The 21676-nt window shown below is 49.6% G+C and overlaps 1 protein-coding gene across 1 annotated transcript in view; it reads right to left on the reverse strand.

The window, feature by feature from the left end:
* Positions 1 to 8165: 8165 nt before the first annotated feature.
* Positions 8166 to 21676, reverse strand: part of OTOP1 (otopetrin 1) — a 46527-nt gene continuing 33016 nt past the window's right edge. The window contains exons 5-6 of the mRNA XM_004449271.3: positions 18702 to 19630; positions 8166 to 9908 (exon numbers count right to left, since the gene is read on the reverse strand). Coding sequence (XP_004449328.2) covers positions 9738 to 9908; positions 18702 to 19630 — 1100 coding nt within the window. The 3' untranslated portion in view covers positions 8166 to 9737. The remainder of the gene's footprint in view (positions 9909 to 18701; positions 19631 to 21676) is intronic.

Raw genomic sequence — 21676 nt, forward strand, 5'->3', positions numbered from 1 at the left:
CACGCGGTGAGCCAGTGCCCATGTGGTGAGCCGAGTGCCCGTGCTGCAAGCCGAGAGACCCTGTCGGTGTCTGCGCAGCGAGCCGAGTGCCCACGGTGAGCTAAGTACACACGGGAGTGCCCGCATGGTGAGCCGAGTGCCCAGCTGGTGAGTCGAGCACCTGCGGTGAGCTGGGTGCCTACACAGGTTCCCGCGTGATGAGCCAAGTGCCCACTTGAGGGCCTGCATGCTGACCCAGTGCCTGTGTGCCAAGCCAAGTGCCCACGTGAGTGCCCACGTGCTGCGCCAGTGCCCGCACAAGTGCATCTTGCAGCAAGATGATGACACAAAAAAAGAGAGACAAAGGGGAGAGTCAAGGTGCAGAACAGCAGAAACCAGGAACAGAGGTGGCGCAAGTGACAGGGAACCTCTCGCCACGTCAGAGGTCCCCAGGACTGAATCCAGGTGAATCCTAGAGGAGAAAGCCGAGAAGAGAAGACACAAAGGAAGAGATACAGAAGAGCACACAGCGAATGGACACAGACGGCAAACACAGCAGGGTGGGGGTGGGGGCAGGGTGAAAAAATTAATTAATTAAAAAAACAAAAATCATTCCAGCAAGCCAATGTCGCTCAGTGGTTGAGTGCCGGCTTCCCACATACGAGGTCCTGGGTTCAATCTCCAGCCCCAGTACCTAAAATTTTTTTTAAAACCATACCTTTCCATGAAACGCACAAATCCTGAGTGCCCACCACGTTCCCTGCGAGGGAAGGAGGCGGAGCCCCTGCCTTCACTGAGAAAGTCCAGGCGGGGACAAGAGGCAAACAAATGAGCAAGGCTGAATGACAAAGGGCCTGAGCAGATGAGGAAGGGGTGAGTGCGGGCCTGTTTGGATAGGGCCGTGGCCAGGCCTCCCTCAGGAGGGACAGCTCCCCAGGGCCAGGGGATGAGGAAGAGATAAATGCTGGCAAGGAGCCAGGAGGAGAGCACTGCAGGGAGAGAGCGTAGCAGGTGCAATGGTCCCGGGGAGCAGGAGGTGATGCCAGTGGAGGGGGGAGCCCCGAGAGGGGAACGCAAGAGGGGGATTGGCCTGCGACAAGGGTGGAGTAGCAGAGGGAGCCGTGGCTGAACCCGAGGACCTGAGAACTTGATGAGGATCTCATACTTTTTTCTAGACACGAGGTGGGCGGGGAGCCATTGAGGGTTCCTTCATGACTTGATTTGATTTTCATTGTTAGGCCATTAGCATCGCTCTAACGGCTGTGCTGGTGGCTGCCCCGTGTTATCAAGGTCACTGAAACATCATAGGATGACCCCGCAGCGTCCCTCCCCCGCCCTCCCCGTGGGGTCCCAGGGCCCCGCTGTCAGAGAGCTCCTGTCCCTGCCATTCCCTCACCAGACCTCACCGAAGGGTCCCTCCCCGCCAGCTGCCCCGGCTGCACCCCACTCAAGCTCCACCCCCACCCTCCTGCGGGGGCTCTGCCACCGTGGGAAGCCCCTGCAACTCCCATATTCCTGCAAGCCTCTTGAGAGGGACTGAGAGGCCCCACGGTCAGTGGGGAGCGGGTCAGGGTCGCTGGAATGGTAGCTAGTTCCCGGAGGAGTCACAGTCCTCCCCGGAGAGGGTGGAGCTCAGTGGTCGGGCACCTGCTTTGCAAATACGAGGTCCAGGGTTCAATCCCCGGTATCTACACACACACACACAAAATCCTTACCATCCCGCCATCTCAGACACACACTACAGGAGACCAAAGCAGAGACTGAAAGACAATCAGGGCACATCTGCGCTCATCCCTCCCCCGTTTGTTTTCTGGACCCCATCCCCACCTCCCAAGGGTTTGGTCTCTGTGGGCGGGACGAGGAGGCCCAGAAGGAATAGCATCGGCGCCCCCTGCTGGTCAGGCTCTTCCACAGCAAGACACATTTCCTGGCGGCAGGAGGCGTGGGAGCAGCCTTCACTTTTCGGCATTTTAGGCCAATTGTAATATTACATAACTGGGTGAAAATGAAATAGTCTACCGGCGCACTGGTTCTTCTGTACAAATATCCCCGGAGCAATTGTTTGATGGATATTTTTGCCAAATTGATGTTCTTTCTAAGGTGATTTGGCTAACCAGAGTGGAAAAGGCAATAGGAGTTTCAAAAACTGACATCAGAGGGGTTGCCCTTATGCACACCTGAGCAGAGTCCCAGAGACAGATAAAGTAGGTACAACCCCAGGTATTGGTTCTTCTGAGGGCTACAGAGACCCACAGGTTCTATGGTCATGGCACATGGAGTTTAGTGCCATGTCAGATGGCCCTACACTGGAGTTTGTGCTTCTGTGTGATGGAGCTGGACTTAGATGTGATCTTTGTCCACAAGTCTCTCCTGTTACTTTTACCAGAACTGTACTTGGTGCTGGGGTTTAATGTATACCCAGGGGACCTGAATCTCTGGACTGACCATGTGATAGCCAGGCCCTGAGCCTCAAAAGACTTGCAACCCCTACACTCTGGTTTACTGGACTTACCCCACTCAGCTAACAGGGAGGTGAAGAAGGTCAACCACCACACCAGGGAGCCAAGAGTGCCTACAACTGCAAGCAGGAGGATTGCATCCAGCATCCATGTGGAATCTAAGCCCCCTCTTGATATAGAGGTGGAGTGGACACAACCATTCTAAGGTCCACAGGATGGAGGAGTAGAGTATGGATTAGAGTGGACTTACTGATATTCTATTCATGAACTATTGTGATTAGTAATCGAAGAAAATGTGGCACTGGTGTGGAGAAAGTGGCCATGGTGGCTGCTGGGGATAGGGAGTGGGAGGAAGAGATGTGATGTGGGGGCATTTTCAGGACTTAGAGTTGTCCTGGGTGGTGCTGCGGGGACAGTTACCAGACATTGTATGTCCTCCCATGGCCCACTGGGTGGAATGTGGGGGAGTGTGGGCTATGGTGTGGACCATTGACCATGAGGTGCAGCAGTGCTCAGAGAAGTATTCACCAAGTGCAATGAATGTCTCATGATGATGGAGGAGATTGTTGTTATGGGGGGAGGAGTGGGGTGAGGAGGGTGGGGACCTTATATTTTTTTAATGTAACATTAAAAAATAAATAAAGACAAAAAAAAAAAACTGACAAGAAAGTCCAAACGCTATGACTTACTGGCTGTGTAGGCAGAGTACAAAGGCTCCTTCCATTTCAACAGTGTAGATGCACTTCCCTAACCAGGTGGACTGGGTGCTGGGGTTTCACAGACAAGAGTCAGAGATAGACTTGGAAGTGCTTAGCTAACTGCAAGGGCCACTCACTGGAAGGCAAGAACAGCCCTTGCTCCAAGTGGCTGCCACAGCTGGCTGCTCCTGTGGGCAGACCAAGGAGTCTAACTTGACCCCCCCCCAAGCATGGGCCACGGGGCAGTTGCTGGTGGTTGAGGTTCAGTTCAACAGCCTGTAGGATGTTTTCTGGAACGGGAGCACCTTCTTGTGCACACGCTGGCTGTAACCCTGGAGGTCCGTCTCCAGAGTTCTTGCCGCGAGAGCCCCCTGTGCCCAAAACACCAAGATTACATCCTGGTGTCACAAAGTGGGGATGAGCTCAAGCTACCAAATTCATAGGCTTCTCCTACAGAAGGTGTGGTGGTTTAGAGCTATGTTCCCCCAAAAACATGCCTGCAAATTTAATGCATTCCTGTGGGTGTGAACCCTTGTAAACAGAACCTTTTGAGGAAGTGACTTCAGGTAAGGTGTGGCCTGGATGGGTCCTTTTTTTTTAATTATTGATTGACTTCTCCCACTCCCAGCCCCGTTGTCTGCCCTCTGTCCATTCACTGTGTGTTTTTCTGTGTCTGTTGTATTCTCATTAGGTGTCTCCGGGAACCCATCATGGGACCTTCTGGAGTGGGAGAGAAGTGATCATTCTCTTTTGCCACACAAGCTCCCTGATCTGCTGTGTCTCTTATTCCCCCTCCTGTATCTCTTTTTTTTTTTTTGCATCATCTTGCTGCGCCAGCTCTCCACATGGGCCAGCACTCCCTTACAGGGCAGCACTCCCGCGCAGGGCAGTACTCTGCGCAGGCCAGGACTCTGCGTGGGCCAGCACTCTGCGTGGGCCAACTCACCACACAGGCCAGCTCGCCTTCACCAGGAGGCCCTGAGCATTGAACCCTGGACCTCCCATACGGTAGACGGGAGCCCAATTGCTTGAGCCACATCTGCTTCCCCAGGATGGGTCTTGATCCTATTACTGAAAGCCACAGAAGCGACAAATCAACAGAACCCAGAAGGAAAGGGAGAGATCCCCGTGTGCACTGCCCTGTGACAGGGCAGCCAGCCCAGAGCTCCACAGTCCTCACCTTGAGGAGGCCTGGACTTGGACTTCTAGCCTCAAAACCATGAGGCAAAAAACTTTGCGGCGGCTAGCTCGGTCGGTAGAGGTGGGGTCTGGCTGCGGACGAGGGGTCGGTCCAGCTCTGGACGAGGGGTCGGTCCGGCAGCAGACGAGGGATCGGTCTCACAGGGGTTGCGCGGTTCGGCTGACGGGGTCGCCCGGCGAAGCCGGCGACGAAGGGGTCGCCCGGAGAAGCCGGCGACGAAGGGGTCGCCCGGAGAAGCAGGCGGCGAAGGGGTCGCCCGGAGAAGCAGGCGACGAACTGGGGACAAGGGAGGCCAGGCCCTTGTCGGGGGCTCTCAGGACTGGAGGGCGCACGGCAGAAGAACTACCGCGGAGACAAGGTAAACACGCCAGTCCACTTTACTGAGGGAGAGGCAACAGTTTTATAGGGGCTGGGGAAGGCTGATTGGTCGAAGCCACGCCCTGTTCTGATTGGTTGCCGGCGAAAGGTCAGTGGGCGGTACTGGACGGGGGAGGGGTGGTGGTTAGGGATTGGCTGTTGCTGTTGCTGGGGGAAGGGGCAGGGTTTAGGGATTGGTGGCTGCTGTTGCTGGGGTGGAGGGCAGACTTGAGTTTCCCGCCCACACCTGGCTGTTGCTGCTGTCGGGGGGAGGGAAAAGGGCAGACTGGAATTTTCCGCCCTGCGCCTGCGCAGGGAGAAGGAAGAAGAAGGGTGCTGCCCCACAGGCATCGTGTGGCGCCATCCGGGAGGAGGGGCGGCCGCGGAAGCATGGCTGCCGAGAAGGGGAGACCCGAGGGCACTCTGCGCCCATGCCGAGCTCCCTTCAGGGGTGGCGGTGAGTCCGACCAGCCACCCTATTATGGGGGCAGCGGCTTGGCCTGCCGCGGCGGCTCCCCCGCCAGGCCAGCAAACCACACTTCAGCCCGAGGGGTGACCGCAAAACTTCCACAAATTTAAGCCAACCCATTGCATGGTATTTGCTTTGGCAACAAGGAAATTAAAACATAACATTGTAAGAGGCAAGTACAAGACTTTTCCAGATCGTGTGAGTGCCCAGAGCATGGGTCCCCACAATGAAGAGCCAAACGGGAAGGCAAATGATCTGATTTCCTGATGAGCACAGCATCAGCTCTGGGGGTGAGTAGGGAGCATTGGGCACTAAGCCCCACTCAGGGATCAGCCCACCAAGAACAGAACTCCAGGGACCTTGGCACTCGCTGGTCCACAGCCAGGGACAAATATTGGAAAATGACCATCAGTGATGGCCTCTTTTTAACTTCGTCTTCCTTCAGCTGACTTTCTTTTTCCTTTCTTCCAAGCAATTTTATTTTGTAGTATTTCACGCACACACAAAAAGTACAGAGGAAAATACAATGAATACCTCTCTACCAGTCACTGGTTAAGAATTAAAACATAACAGACACAGCGCGCCTTCAGCAGGCACTGCTGCCCCACTACTTCCATCCCTTCCGTCCCAGAGATGAACTTGGCCTTCATTTTTTCTTCACATGTGTATACAATTTTAGCGCATAGGTATGTATCCCTAAATAATAGCAGGGATTGTTTTGCCTGTTGTAAACATTATATAAGTGATATCATAACAAGTAGACCTTGATGCTACTTAATTTTCCTTGCGGCATTGTTTTTTGAGGATTATCATATTGATACATGTAGTGCTGCTCCAATCATTTTTCACCGCTGTATAATATTCCCTTGTAGGACTAGTCCATGCGTTATTCATACTCTTAATTGATGGGCATTTAGGCTGTTTTCAATTTTTCTCGTTTACAAGCACTGTTGCAAGGAACCTTCTGGAACTTGCCTCCTTACATATATGCATGAGGATGTCTCTGGAGCACAAATAAGGAATGGAATTGCTGGCTCTTAAGCAACGTGCTTCTTCAACCCTAATAGATGTTACCAGTCATGCTCCAGTCTGGCTCCCCCAATTTTCTCTCCCCCCAGCAGCATATGTGAGCTCCCGTTCTCTCACATCTTGCCAGCCCTAGCCAGTCTGATGAATGTGAACTGGGATGCATTATCATTTTAATTTATATTCCCCTTATTCTAGCTTTGACATCTTAATGCTGATTTACTGCACACTCAGGTTTCCTCTACTCTGAATTGCCCAGGTATGTAAGATAATAAATTTTCCTTGCTGTCCAAGCTGGTTGAGTCAGGATGCTTGATGACTCATGGGTAAAAGCCTCCTGGCTGAAATAGCCATCCTGAGTCCACATGGCTCTTCTTGTTTGGAGGCAGCAAATGCTCCCTCTGTTGAAAACTCCTCTCTGGAGCTCAGAGCCCGATGGAACCGTGCTGACATTTCCAAGCTCTGAAGGTGCCCTGTGTCCACCGTATGCCACGACAAACCCAGATCAATTCTTCCCGGAGTTTTTATGGTTCCCATTATCTCGTTGGCAGAGCCCAAAACCTACGGGCTGAAGCCCTGGGGCTGCACTGAGGTTCTTAGAACATCTTAATGCCAGCGAGATGGGATCCCTGAGAGAACTAGCCTTCCCGTGCCGTCGCTGCCGCATCAGCACAAAGCTTTCCAGGGCGCAGTGTGCCAAGGTCAGCAGAGACGCAGCAGCCGGGATGCTCGCCACGGTGTTGCTCATCAGAGGAAGGAAAAAAGAACATCGCTGAAAGTCTAGCAGCAGGGTTTTACCAAACAGGGAGTACACCCAGCGGCGGAACGGACTCGAAAGCCACCCTAAGTCATACTGCAGAAGAATACGCAAGGTCAAGGGAAGTTGTACAGCCGTCTTCACTTGGGGCCCGAAAGGGAGTTGGCATCGGCCGAGACATTTACTAACAAGCAGATTCCTGGTCCCACCCGAGGCCGCTGAATGTGAACTTCCGGCTGGGAGGGCAGGAGGCTTAACGTCCCTGGGGACTCTTTGGTCAACTAAAGTGTGAGAATCTATACCATAGGGACCCCAAAATAGTTTAAAAACACTCTGATGTGTTCAGGGAAATAAAGCAAGTTACGTACACACTCAGCAAATGTAAAAAATAATCCTTGTTACAGACACACGTACACAGGTAATTATATTTGTGTATAGTATCCTGATAGGTACCAGCAATTAACAGTGATTACCTCTAGATCATTCTCAGCCTCGGCACTATTGACATTTTGTGCTGGCTGATTCTTTGCTGTGGGGGGGTGACCTGGACATTGCAAGATGCTTATGCCAGTATCATCACCCCTTAGTGGTGACAATCAGAAATGTCTCCAGACATTGCCAAATGTCCCCTGGGGGGACAAGATTACTGCCACCATCCCCCTTGTCTGCTCTCTGTGTCCATTCGCTGTGTGTTCTTCTGTGTCTGCTTGTATTCTCATTAGGTGGCTCCAAGAACTGATCCTGGGACCTTCCGGAGTGGGAAAGAGGCAATCATTCTCTGTTCTCTGTTCTCAGCTCCCTGTTCTGCTACGTCTCTTATTGTCTCTCCTCTGTGTCTCTTTTTGTTGTGTCATCTTGTTGTGCAGCTCTCCACATAAGCCGGCACTCCTGCGCGGGGTGGCACTGCCATGTGGGCCAGCTCACCTCGCGGTGGGCCAGCTTGCCTTCACCAGGAGGCCCTGGGCATCGAACCCTGGACCTCCTATACGGTATATGGGAGTCCAACTGCTTGAGCCACATCGATTCCCCTGAGAACCACTTTTGGTATTATAGGTGATAGTTCCCTTGTTTTTAGTATGACTGCCCATTTTTTAATTTTTTTCTAAAATTAACGTAAACATTTTAGTTCTACAAAAAATGTTATGTCTTAATGTCCCATTTCCAGTGCTGTCAAAAAAAATTCAAATGAAAGGATATTCACATTAGTATTTACAGTAAGTAAACTAATTTTATTATGATTTAAAAGTAGTTGTGACGAGAACATATGCAGAGGTCCCCAAATGCTTTATGAATATGGTTGTTTTTTGCAGAGTCATTTATAAAAGAAAAAGTTACAAACACTTGTATTACTCAGCCAAAGGGGTGCTGATACAAAATACCAGAAACTGGTTGGTTTTTATAAAGGGTATTTCTTTGGGGTAGGAGCTTACAGATACCAGGCCATAAAGCATAAGTTACTTCCCTCACCAGAGTCTATTTGGAGCAAGATGGCTGCCAACGTCTGCAAGGGTTCAGGCTTCCTGGGTTCCTACGTTCCTGGGGCTTGCTTTTCTCTGGGTTCAAGGTTCCTTCCTTCCTGGGGCTGGCTTCCTTTTCCTCTGGATGCTGACTTCCCGGATCTTCAGCATCAAACTCTAACATCAGAAATCCCCAGCTCTGTCCTTTGCCATGCCTTTTATCTGTGAGTCCCCACCCACCAAGGGGCAGGGACTCAACACCCTAATCATAGCTCAATCTTGCCCAGGTACAGATCAGATTACAAGCATAATCTTGTTATGCTTTTCTTTTTGGAATTCATCAATTATATCAAACTGCTACAACACTCTATACCCAACAATAGGAAACTAAGTTAATGACAATACAGTCACTTGAAAAAATATAACACGTGATATTTACCAAAAGTGCATAATGATATGGGGAAAATGCTTATGCCATATTGGTAAGTAAGAAAAAAGCCACCACCCCCCCCCGCTTTTGGGGAAAAGGAATCCAAAATTGAATATGTCACCTCATCACTAGCAGGTATAACAACAATATCAACAAAATAGAATTTTATACATCAATAATGGCTGGAAGAAATACTACAAGATGGTAAAAAGTGATTGTTAATTAAGCAATGGCACTGTAGGTGAAGTTTTTCCCTCTCTTCTTCTGAAATTTCCGGATTTTCTATAATAAACATTTATAGTAAGCGAAAGAAGAGTAAAAATTTAGTTAACAAAAAACTTCAAAACAATCACAATAAAACTGTGCCAAAATTTCAGTTAAAAATATATTATCTTTACATTGATCCACACATGCATTTTTTTTCCAGATGATAAAAATAACTTGGTTCAAAAGTTAAATATACTTAGAAATTACAATATAAACCAAACGTGCTTGTACCTATATTTAACTGTTCTTGGAAGGATGGAACTTAAGGAAGAAGGTTGAACGTAGGAACATGATAAGGAACATAGAAAATGCCTTTTATGAGGAAACAAACTGGATAGATTTTTTTCCCAACCTAGGATCACATTCTTCCAAAACAGAGGCCCTTGTTTTAGAAAGAGACAAAATAATTAGGGCCTGATGAGATCAACCAAGGACAGACTGCAGCCACCTCATCAGTTTTGATCTCTCTTGTTTATCCTCAACAAGGTAGACAGACAATTCCAAACCACAGGAAACAATGACCGCGGACAAAGGGCAGCCCTTCTCAAATTCAATATTTGCCTGACCTGGCCGTCCCCAGGTGGCTCTCCTGCACGCTCTTGTCCACTGGCTCTTCCACCTTTTGTGTAGAGCCCGTCTACATCTTACAATAGACCTCGAAGAGCGAGGCAGCTGCGTGCATTCGGTAGAAAATGGAAAAAGGCATGGCCAGGTTGACCACAATTATCCAAGGTTCAAAGCCAAAGACGATTTCCTCCAGTCCGTTGTCGTACTCGGGGCGGCAGCCAAAGGCGGGGGGTATCCAAAGCTACAAGAGAAGAGAGAGTCCTCTCACCGTTGGGCTCTCCCCACTGGGAGGGACCAGCCGCAGCCACCCAGGAGGAACACATGGCCCAGGGATCCGGGGAGTGACCTGGACACACGCGGAGCCAGAGTCGCAGCCGTACCTCCTGACCCTACATGATTTCTCACCCCGGAGTCGCCAAATCCACCGTGCCCACTACCATCCTTCGCTTCCACTCACCCCCGCAGGGACCTGGCCCCCCAACTACGTCTCCAGCTCCCCTCCTCGAGTCCTCTGCTCCAACCTCCCAGGTCGGCTGTCCCCAAAGTCACCTTTCTCTCAAGTCTTTGGGGCATCCCGCTGCTTCCTGTCAGGAACTCCTCACCTCTCTTCCTCCATTAAAGCCTTTCTTCCAAGTCCTAAGACACCACCCCTTCCAGGCAGCCCTCCTTGATCTAGCAAGCCTGGGCAGCACCCCTTCCCCGTTCCTACAGCCTCATGTGTTTCCCTTCCCATCACTGCCAGTCTCCCCCAAGTCCAGTGAGTTCTGAGAGCAGGCAAGATGCTGGGACCTGACACACAGCAAGGATCTGCAAGGACCCCCATTTCGCAGAGGGGCAGCCCGAGGCTCCGAGTGGAAAGGCCATTCTCCCAAGGTCACAGCGGTCATGGGTAGAACCTCTGAGCTGCCCGTGACTCTGACTGCAGCTGAGGGAACAGCTCTGAACCCGAGTCCTCTGCCCTTACATTCAATGTCCTTTCGAAACACCACTGTGTGGGAGCCACCCTCAGCCCCCAGGGTCAGGGCATCGCAGGTTAACCGGCGTGCGCTGTCTGATGTCATCAAACCGTTGCTGCTCGCCACCCCCCTGACAACATCTGTTTGACCCCAACTCCGTGGCCAGTGGAAGGAAGCTTGGAGATGCCAGCTAACGGGGCGGGATGCAGGTCCGTCCACATCCCACTGAACCGGGGGAGGGGCGTGTGCTTGGGATTCAGACCTGTGTTTGGGCCTTTTGTTCACCACTTTAACCCCTCTGAGCCTCAGTTTCCCTGTCTGTAAGATGGGAATGCTAACCCCTGTCTCAGAGGGCCGTTAGGAGAACTACATAAGAGTTAAGTCGATGAAACCTAAAGCAATGCACCTGTTGTTCGTATTGCTCTTGGAACCTGCACTCTGTCCCATTCCTCACCCTTGACCACCCCTTAAAGTGCCAGGGCTCCTCGAGCTCCGGCCAAGGCCGGCTTCACTTTTTGCACCACACTGAACAGCCTTCCCCACTGCTGGTGCGCGGTAGGCAGCCCCTAGAACCCCAATTGCCCCCCTTCTGGATTCACTCCCTTGTGGGATCCCTCAGCCCCAAGTCAGGGCTGGACCTGGTGACTCGCTTCTAACAAACAGAAGGTGGCAAAAGCCGTGGGGCATCACGTCCAAGGTCAGGTTACAAAAACACATTGGCTTCCATCCTGCTCATCCTTGCTCACTTGCAATCATGGGAGCTGGCTGCTGCATTGTAAGTTGCCCCATGGAGAGGCCATCGGGTGGGGTACCAAGAGCCCTGCCATCCAGCACCCCACAAGGACCTGAATCCTGCCAACAGCCACATGAGTGAGCTTGGAAGAAGCCCCCATGCAGTCCATCCCGGAGGTGGCTGCAGCCCAGCCTACAGCTTGATCACAACCTGCACAAGATCCTGATTGCAGTGGTGGTGGTTAAACCATCCCTGAATTCTCAGCCCACAGAAACCATGGCATAAAAAATGCTTGCTGGGGTGAGGGGGGTGGGGGTATATGGGGACCTCATATTTTTTTAATGTAACATTAAAAATTAATTAATTAATTTTACAAAAAATGCTTGCTGTTTTAAGTACTAAGTTGTGGGATAATTTCTTTTGCAGCAATAAGTAGCTGATACACATGGCTTTCGTTAACATCTACACATAGGACCCTCCCTAGGTTATAGCTCTCTCCCACTTTGCTTTGGGACCCTTAGAAGCTTCCTTCCTATGACTCCAGCTGGTTTTTCCCAGTATTCTTTGTTGGCTCCTTTGCTCAGTGTCTGAAACATTAGCCGGAGACCATGGGCTCGTTCCTATACACATGATTCCTGGGTGATCTCATCCAGCTATAGGCTTAAGACTTCCCAGTCTAATTCTCCAGGCTGATCAACGATTGACAATCCCAGACTCCTGTATTCCACTGGCTACTTGAGTGTCTAAAATGTATTTCAAACTCAGCATACTTTCCCCATCCCCCATCTTATCAGCTGTATCTTCCACCCAGCTGCTTAATCAAAAATGCAGGCATCACCTGTGTTTTCCCTCTTATTCTCCTAACCACCACCCCTGCCACCCAACCCATCAGCAAGTCTTGACTTCAGTGCCTCCAAAACAATAAGCTCAATCCAAGCATGTGTCTCCATCCCACCTGGCCAGGCCACCATCTTCTCTCACCTGGACAGTTGCTGGAGCCTCCCAACAGGTCTTACACTCTGGGCCCAATGGTCCATTCTCCACTCAGCAGCCAGATTCATTTTTTGGGTAAATCAGGTCATGTCCATCCCCACATGAAACCCCCAAAGTCTTCCCATCATACTCAAAACAAAATCTGAACTCCTACATGGGAGTATAAAGTCCTTCATTACCTAACCCTTAGCAGCCCATCTCCCCCACACTGTCCCCCATCACACAGACCTTCCTCTTCCTCAAACAAGAGCAGCCCCCTCCCACCTGGGGTGTTTTCCGGCTCCTCCCTCCACCCGGACCACTCCTGCCGGTCAGCTCTCAGCTCTAACTTTACCTCTTCAGTGCTCCCTTCCCTCTCTCTGGGAATGTTGGACTTATTTCCTGAAATCTGGATCTTTATATGTGGTGTTCAAGGGGCTGCAAGTGCTTGCTGCTTCTCCCGAGGAGTTTGGTCCAGGTGTCTTCCCTTGGATCTAGGCAAACTCTGTCCCTGCTTGACCAAGAGAATGTGGCAGAAATGGCACCATGCCGTTGCTAAGTCCAAGCCTTAAGAGATGGGCAGCTGCCATCACCACGTGAGAGGTCCAGCTGCCTTGGTTGTGCCATGCTGGGGAGCCCACAGGCTGAAGCTCCAGTCAGGAGTCCCAGCTGAGACTAGACTCAGCCACCCCCACCGAGGCACTAGATGAGGTGACCCTCCAGTCCAGCCCACCCCAGCCTCAGCAGTTGCCAGGAGGAATAGAATTGCCCAGCCAAGCCCTGGCAGAATTTCTAACTCACAAAGTTGTGAGATGAAAGAAAACGGTTTTGTAATACATTGGGGGTGGTTTGTTACACAGCAATCAGTAACTGAAGCATCTGCCTACTGGCTATGTCCACGTGGGTATTTCAGAGGCATCTTAGCCTGCACTTGTCCTGTGCTATAACCTCACACACTTCCTTCTACACTGAGGCCCAAGCCTGCTCTTCCTCCAGAGTTCCTGATCTCCATAAGTAGCATGGCCATCAACCAGGAGCCCAAGGCATGAGATGGGGAACCATTCCTGACCCCTCCCTCCCATCACACCCACTTCCAGTCACTCACCAGCTACTGCTGCCTAGACCCCAGGATAGCTCTGGAAATTCCATTCCCATCCATCATGACTGCTCAAGCCAGCACTGTCTCTCACCCACACCACCACGAAACTCGCCTCCATCTATTTTTCCACTTCGCAGCCAGAAGGGTCTCCTTAAAACATCAGATCCTGTCACTCCCCAGCATAAAACCCTTTCATGGTTTCCTGCTGCATTTAGGGTTAAGTCCTAGCTTATAGTCGCAGTCTCATGCCTCTCTCCCCCTTGCTCTCTCCGTTGCAATCACGCATTGCCATTCCTTGAGCACATCAAGCCTTGGTTTGCATCCACGCCTTCCCCTGTGCTGTGGCCTCTGTCCAGAATGCTCCCCACAGCTCCTCCCTCCCGCAGAAGAAGGCCCAGTGTTCACACAGCCACTGAACTTCTCTGTCACCGCACCCTTCACCTTTTATTGTCCAAGTGCCACGTCTCATGAGCATTCAACAAATGTTTCTACCTGTGTCTCGGTTTGCCACCCCCGGCTGATCACTCCACCTGGAGGTGCACACGGCACCCCCCAGCTGGAGCCCCTGCACTAACTCCTGGTACTTGATAATGACAATACGTTGACTCGACAGGGAGTCAACCACAGGGTTTCAAAGCGCTGGGCACAGAGAGCCTGAGGCCTCCTGAGACATCAGCCTGGGGGGATATCCTTGCTGAGTGCAGCACTTGGGGCCACCACGGGGCTGGAGCACAGAGGCAAAATGGATCCTCCTTCTCGGACTGAGCCCTGGCCTGGCTTCCAGGTCCCTACAGACTCGATGCCTTCTGTGGACTGTGATGTCAGCACCTCACCTCGCAGATCAGATTCCAGTGTTTCCAGCAGTACTACTTCTTTTTTAAGATTTATTTATTTCTGCCCCCTCCCCACTGCATTGTCTGCACTCACTGCCTGCTCTCTTTGTCTGCTCATTTTCTTTCTTTTTTTTAGGAGGCACTGGGAACCAAACCCAGGATGTGTGATGGAGGAGCCCAATCACTGGAACCACATCCTCTCCCTACTTGTTGTGTCTCTAGTTGTGTTTCCTCATTGTGTCTCCTTGTGTCATCTCATTGCGACAGCTCATTGCATCAGTTTGTTGTGTCAGCTCGCTGAGCCAGCTCATTGTATCAGCTCACTCTCTTACTCATCTTCTTTAGGAGGGGCCAGGAACCGAACCCATGACCTCTCATGTGGGAAGCAGGTGCCCAACTGCTTGAGCCACATCTTCTCCCCCTAGCAATGCTATTTTTGTTCAAGCTGGTCCAAAAATACAAGCCAAGTGTTTCACCTGATGGTCAACCAAAGAAGCAGCAAGGAAAAGTAGCTCTTCAGAATGTGCTAAAAAGAGATAGGTTCATATCCCAGGGCATGGACTAATGCATGTGCTTTAGGGGACAGCTAGGGTGAATTCTGACTTTATGAGGTGGTGAGCTTATACACCACTCTTTGGACTAGAAGCTACATATAAAATGTACCCCCACTCTAATTGTTAATATCCATCTATCCTGTTTCACTGTTTAACTCCATAATTCAGTGCTGTGCCCTCAGTTCCTGATGTAGTTCCTGGCACACAGCATGGGCTCAGTAAATGTCTATTAAATAAAAGAGGGTTTTCCTAGAGCCAAACTCTTCTGGATACTTCTCCCTGCATTGCACCTCATAACTATTTCCTTTCAGGAGTGTAACTGAAGCCCACGTGATCAAAAGCAGGACTCTAGATTTGGGAGGCAGACTTACATCCTTCTGGCTTCACTCAGGCCAATTTTGTGGCCTTGGGGTAATAGAAAAAGTTTTATTCCCTGGGCACACACACTAGGGGGAGGCAATTCAAAAGCCTATGAGTCCCATGAACTGGGAAGTAAGTATTGCAACTCTGCTGAAATTCAGAGCTCAACTGGCAAATGGACAGACCAAAGATTTAAGTGTCTGGGACAAATATCTATCAAGTATAGTGCTAATTATACATTCAAATAAAAGGGGCAGAAGAGCCACATGTGGAGAACCTATAAATGAGTCTAACTCTGTTACACTGGGGAACAAAAATTTCAGAGTAAGGCCCACTGATGGGGTGCTGAGTTCCTGAACTATCTTCCCTGCTTATAGTTTCTGAATGTCTTTAGAGCCCTCAGGAGCCCTGCTACTTGAGGCAATGTTTACTGTGGCAGTCAATGAGATCATGCTGAGACTTGCATAAACATAACCTCTGGAATAAACTCCCAACTCACTTTGAAATCTCTTAGCCCATAAAAACTCATTTGTATTTACCATTTCCCCCTTTTGGTCAAGGTCTTTTTCCAGATGCATTGCTGGTTGACACTTGGCAATAATCCCTCAGTGCCAAGGAGGCTCATCCCCAGGAGTAATGTCCCACGGTGGGGGTGGGGGGGAGGGTGGAATCATAATGGACAATGCACCCATCCCAAGTAACACAGAGTGTATGCAATTGCAAGCAAGATGGTTCCATCCATCTGCCCCATGGGACCTAAGCTCCCTGTCAATTAGAAGCAGCGTGGGCACCACATCTCAAAATCCCCGAGACTGGGGAATGAGCAATGGACTAAACTTACTTATTATTCTTCTATTATAGATTTATTATTATTCTAGCAATACAAGAACTCTTATCATTGACATAAAGGCAGTGGCCAACAGAGATTCTGAGGAATGGGAGAAGGAAGAAAAGTTATAATATGGAGATATTTTCAGGGCATTGGAGTTGTCCTGCATGACATTATAATGATGGATACAAGCCATTGTATATTTTGTCATAGCCTACAAAATTGTGCAGAAAAGAGTGTAAACTATAATGTAAACTGTAGGTCATGGTTAGTAGCAATGCTTTGGTATGTGTTCATCAGTTGTAAGTTGTAACAAATGTACCACACTAATGGAGGATGTGATTAATGTGGGAAAGTGTGGGAGGGGAGGAGGTGGGGCATATGGGAATCCCTTATATTTTTATGTAACATTTATGTAATCTAAAGCTTCTTTAAAAATAAAAAACTTAATTAAATTTTTAAAAAGCCTATGAGCAGAAACAACCCAAATGCCCATCAACAGCTGCGCGGATAAACAAACTGCGGTATATTCATACTGTGGAGTATACTTAGCCATAAAAAAGGAAGGAAGCACTGACGCATCTTACTACATGGATGAACCTCAGAGGCATGCTAAGTGAAAGAAGCAAGACACAAAGGACCACGTATTGATGATTCCACGCCTAAGAAATATCCAGAATGTTACCCAGAATTGAGGGTTGCCAGGGGCTGGGGGTGGGAGGTGGAATGGGGAGGAGCTCCTGAATGGGTACAGGATTTCCTTTGGGGTCATGAAAACGTTTTGGTGATCACACAACATTGTGAATGTACTAAGTGAGCCGAATGGTTCCTTTTTACATGGCTAATCTTTTTATATATATATATATTATTTAAGATTTGTTTATTTATTTAAACCCCCCCCTCCCCCGGTTGTCTGTTCTTGGTGTCTATTTGCTGCGTCTTGTTTCTCTGTCCGCTTCTGTTGTCGTCAGCGGCACGGGAAGTGTGGGCAGCGCCATTCCTGGGCAGGCTGCTCCCTCCTTCGCGCTGGGCGGCTCTCCTCACGGGCGCACTCCTTGCACGTGGGGCTCCCCTACGCGGGGGACACCCCTGCGTGGCACAGCACTCCTTGCGCGCATCAGCACTGCGCATGGGCCAGCTCCACACGGGTCAAGGAGGCCCGGGGTTTGAACCATGGACCTCCCATGTGGTAGGCGGACGCCCTAACCACTGGGCCAAGTCCGTTTCCCCATGGCTAATCTTACATGAATTGCACCACGGTTATAATAATAATAAAGCCCATGAGTTGATGGGGAAACACTGAGTAGACCCAACGGTACAGAGGCTGGGAGAGGAGAGCTGACTCCACCCAGGCAGCAGTGGGCAGGCTGCCGCACCTCGCTGGACCGGGGACCCCCTCCCCATTTCACCAGCCACGGTCACTACCGAGGCCTGCGTGATGCCGAGGGCGGCTTCCCCTTCCTTTTTTCCACTCCCTGCCCCCCTTCCTCTAGGTGCCTCTAGGAGAGTCCCAACAACACACGGTGCTTGTCGTTCCCTTCCCTGCTCTCCACTCCCCTACCCGGCCCTGGTCCAAGCTCCCAGCCTTTCCCACCTGGGCAGCCGCAGCAGCCTCTGTTCTCCCCATTCCAAAGCACAAGTCCGAGAGCATCCTCCCTTGCCCACAGCCTAAAGCTCGAACCAGACCCCGTCTCCCCAGATCCTCCCCCCATTTTGCACCCTGCTTCGCAGCCTACCGTGTGTGTAATTCATGCTAACCTGCTTGCTGCAGCCAAAATATGCCATGGCGCCTCTTGCCTCTGTGTCTTGGCACGTCATGCACCATCTTCTAGAAAGGTTTTTCCCCTGCCTTGACCGCCTCGTGAACCTCCCACCACCATTTCTTGAGGCCAAGGCAGAGGACATCGAGTGACTGGTCCTCTCACCTTCTCCCTTGCTATCTTTCTCCATCGGGGCCAGAAAGCAAATTCTCCACTTCCCCAGCTTCCCTTGCTTGTGACATGGCTCTGGCCCATGAGACTTAGGTAGAATTCTGCTGAGTCGTCTGTGACAGGTTTTGCTTCCCTTATAAAAGGGAGGGATAGTGCACCAGTCCTCCCTCCCTCACCCTTTCTTTTAGTATTGAACCCAGAAGTGATGCCCGGTGCCGCAGCAGCTGTCTTACAACCATGTGGCAACAAGTCACCACACCAAGAACGGCAGAGTAGAAACATGAACAGAGCCTGGGATCCTTGATGCTGTAAGCCAGCTGCCAGGCCAGCCCAGAGCAACCAACCTCCAGAATGCCTGAGATCATCAAAATCTTGAAGACATAAGACACCAGCTGCCAAGTTTTCTCTTTCTCGCATTACTGGCACCAGAGCTCCCCTCAAGCATCCCCTACTCACTGAGGTCCCTCCTGGATCCATGCTCCTATGACGTCTTCCCCATACCCCTGTGCCAGCACTTGCCATACTCATTGTATTCTATTCTTTCCCCCTTTCTGTCCCCCTGAAATACAGTGAACTTTTTGAGGGAAGAGATTGATTCTTCTCACCTTTAATCATGAGTTCCCAGCCCAGCCCCTGGCATACAGCAGGTGCTCGGTAAGTGGGCTTGGATGATTGGATGTCTATGTTCCAGCTGCCTCCATTCTTTCATTGAAAAGGACAAGGAAATGAGAAGGAACTAAAACTAAAGAAATAAGGAGGCGGATTACCGAAATATTGCAGAGGAACAAAAAAGCAGCAATGTTCCTGAGGACTCGTCTCTTGGTGATGCCCTGGAAGAAACGGGGTCGGCAGGCCGGGCACGGGGCCCGCCCGCAGCCCCTCTCCTCTTCCCCTTTGCCGCCGCCTTCTTGCAGACACATGCCTCCATTGACCGCCCGGGCCATCTCCCCACCTCGGGAAGCCCCATCCCCGGCCACCCCTCCGCCTGTGGGGCCAGAGGACGCGAGGGGTGGCGCATTGCCGCTGCAGACCGTGACCACCCGGACGGTCCTGATGGCCTCGGAGAGCTTCTCGGGCTCTCGATGAATGGACTCGATGATGAAGAGGTTCTGGATGTACTTCTCGACAATCACCAGGATGGAGTAAGGCAGGTTGAACCAGGTGTACGGGGGGCAGGCTTCGGCGCAGAGCACGGCCAAGACGGAGCCCCAGGAGATGAGCCAGGAGCCGGAGGCGGTGCCCACCAGCAGGTCCGCGTCCAGCTTGCGGGCAGGGTTTTTGGACTCGTCGAGCGACTTCTCATCTCGCCTGTAAATCCAGATCCCGACCAGCCCCGCGCCCCCCATGACCACGAGCAGGGCGACGGCGTACAGGTAGAACATGACGAGCGCCGACTCGCTCTTGGTCTTGGAGCGCCCGATCTGGATCAGGTAGACCACCACGACCCCGATGGTGGCAGCCAGCACCATGAGGCCCAGGGCCGAGCCGGCCGTGAACCCGTTGAACTTGAACTGCATCTTCCGGTGCTGATGGCCCTCCACCTGGCGTCCGACGTTCTTCCACAGGACGTAGAGCATGGTGGAGGCCAGGATCTGGTACTCGATGTTGAAGGGGTACAGGTAGTAGATCCCTTGCGAGATGGCAGCGCAGAGGGCCGGCGGGGTGCAGTTGCACTGAGGGGTGTGGTCGTCTAAAACTGCAAGGGGCCAGATCACAGGGGAGGGCAATTAGCGTGGTCAGGGGAGAAGGCAGAGACACTGAGAAACCTCTCCGCTGGGGATGCAGGCTGGAGTTCTCCCGTTAACGTAAATCTTCGTTTCTAAGCTTATTATCTTATGAAGTTTAATGTCATAGCTAAACTGGCAGTTGTATGTCCAAAAGAACAGCAATTACATAAATCCTGTGTTGTCCATACAGTACAATATTTTGCAGCTATTGTGAGTGGTATGCAGAAATTTATTAATATACAAAGATGTTCAGAAGAACAAGAGCAGGTTGCCAAAGGAAATAGAGAATATGGCTCTGTTTTTGTGACTCATAGATATATAGATGATAGATGATCACAATTAGATAAACAGATAATGATGATAAATTAAGCAGATATATAGATCATAGATAAATGATAAATTAGACAAATAGATGATAGAGATAGATGATAAATATGGATAAATGGAGAGAGATACATATAAATGATAAATTAAACAGTTAAATGATGATGATAGGTAGGTAGGTAGATAGATAAACAATAGATAGATGATGATGACAGATAAAAAGACAGATAAATCCAAAAGGACATAATCTAAAATATTAACAACGGTTATCTCTGGGTGGGGAAATAGCAAGTGATTTTTAATTTTTTCTAGACTTTTATTTATCATTTTTCTGTGTGAATATGATTTATAGGTGTGATTTTTAAGATATTCTTTTAAAACTTTGTGGAGGAAAATTGCCTCTTCTAATTTAACAAAGGTTTTCCTCCTAAGAATACCCCATAGTAGCAAGTGTGGCACGAGACCGGCACCCTCAAACACAGTGATGAGAGGGTACGTTTGCATCACCACTCCTGAAGACAACTTGCTAATAATAGAGAACCATTTCACAATAAGGAGGGGAAACGCTGTAAATAAAAAAATATGAATTATGTAACAGAAGCCCTAAAAGTGATACAGGTGTAGTCTCTAATGCACGATTCCACTCTAGTCTAAGAGACAAGTTAAAAAATGCGATCAAAGCACAAAGCATGAGGTAAGAGTGTGTGTGAGACCAAATGTAAGATCTGGTCTGTAGTTAGGAGTAGTACTTTGATGATACTATTTCATAGTTTGAAACACAGTGCAAGGTGTTGTCACAACAATGCAAGGTGGTGGTGGTGGAGTGATGTGTGGAAGCCCTGTATGATGATAGGCTTGTGTGTTTCGTAAGCTCACAACTTTTACTATACACTTATTTTTTGTGTATGTTTATGTATGAATGATATACCTTCAATAAAATTTTATTTTTAAAATATGTGAGAGAGAGAGAAACATTTCAATGTCCAGTTTGGAATTTGTTTCGGCAATCCATACAAATGGGAAAATAGAAAACCATTAAACTTAGAATAAAGATATGTTCTAATGATACAGGAAAATAATCATGTTACAGTGACTAGGTTGTGAAATCAGTTTAGAGGGTAGCAACCAACATTTTTTTTACAGAATGGAATTGTAACAATAGAATGGGATGGAATGGTATGGCATAGAAGAGAACAGAATGGAATGGAAATTTGAGAGTATCTCTGACATAGTAAGGGTAAGTAGGTAAGTATTATTTCATGACACACATTCACAGGTAAGTGTACGATTGAGTCACAATGTAAAATCTTTTCTTGCTGTAAGTTGTACTCCAAAAAAAGATTGAAAAACACTAGTATACACAGTATGATCCAGAAAGAAAGAGAGAGGGGAAGGGGGAAGGACCAAGCTGGAGACACGACAGGGAAATAACCAAGTGTTAGCAGCATTTAACTGTATTTTGGGGTAGGTGATATTGTGTCTTTTTTCTTCATACCTTTGTCACTGTTTTAATTTATAATATGCATGTCTTACTTTTAAAATCAAATGGAAAACTTTATAGGAGCATTGAACAACCTTCACTTTTCAGAACACTGAAATTTTCCATTCATAATGTGTCTCCCCACCACATGTAAGCTTACACAGTGCTATATGCAGAAGACAGGAAGAAATCTGGAGGAAAGTTCCAGATC

This window comes from Dasypus novemcinctus, chromosome 1 (assembly GCF_030445035.2).
Source record: "Dasypus novemcinctus isolate mDasNov1 chromosome 1, mDasNov1.1.hap2, whole genome shotgun sequence".
Taxonomy (NCBI): Eukaryota; Metazoa; Chordata; class Mammalia; order Cingulata; family Dasypodidae; genus Dasypus; species Dasypus novemcinctus.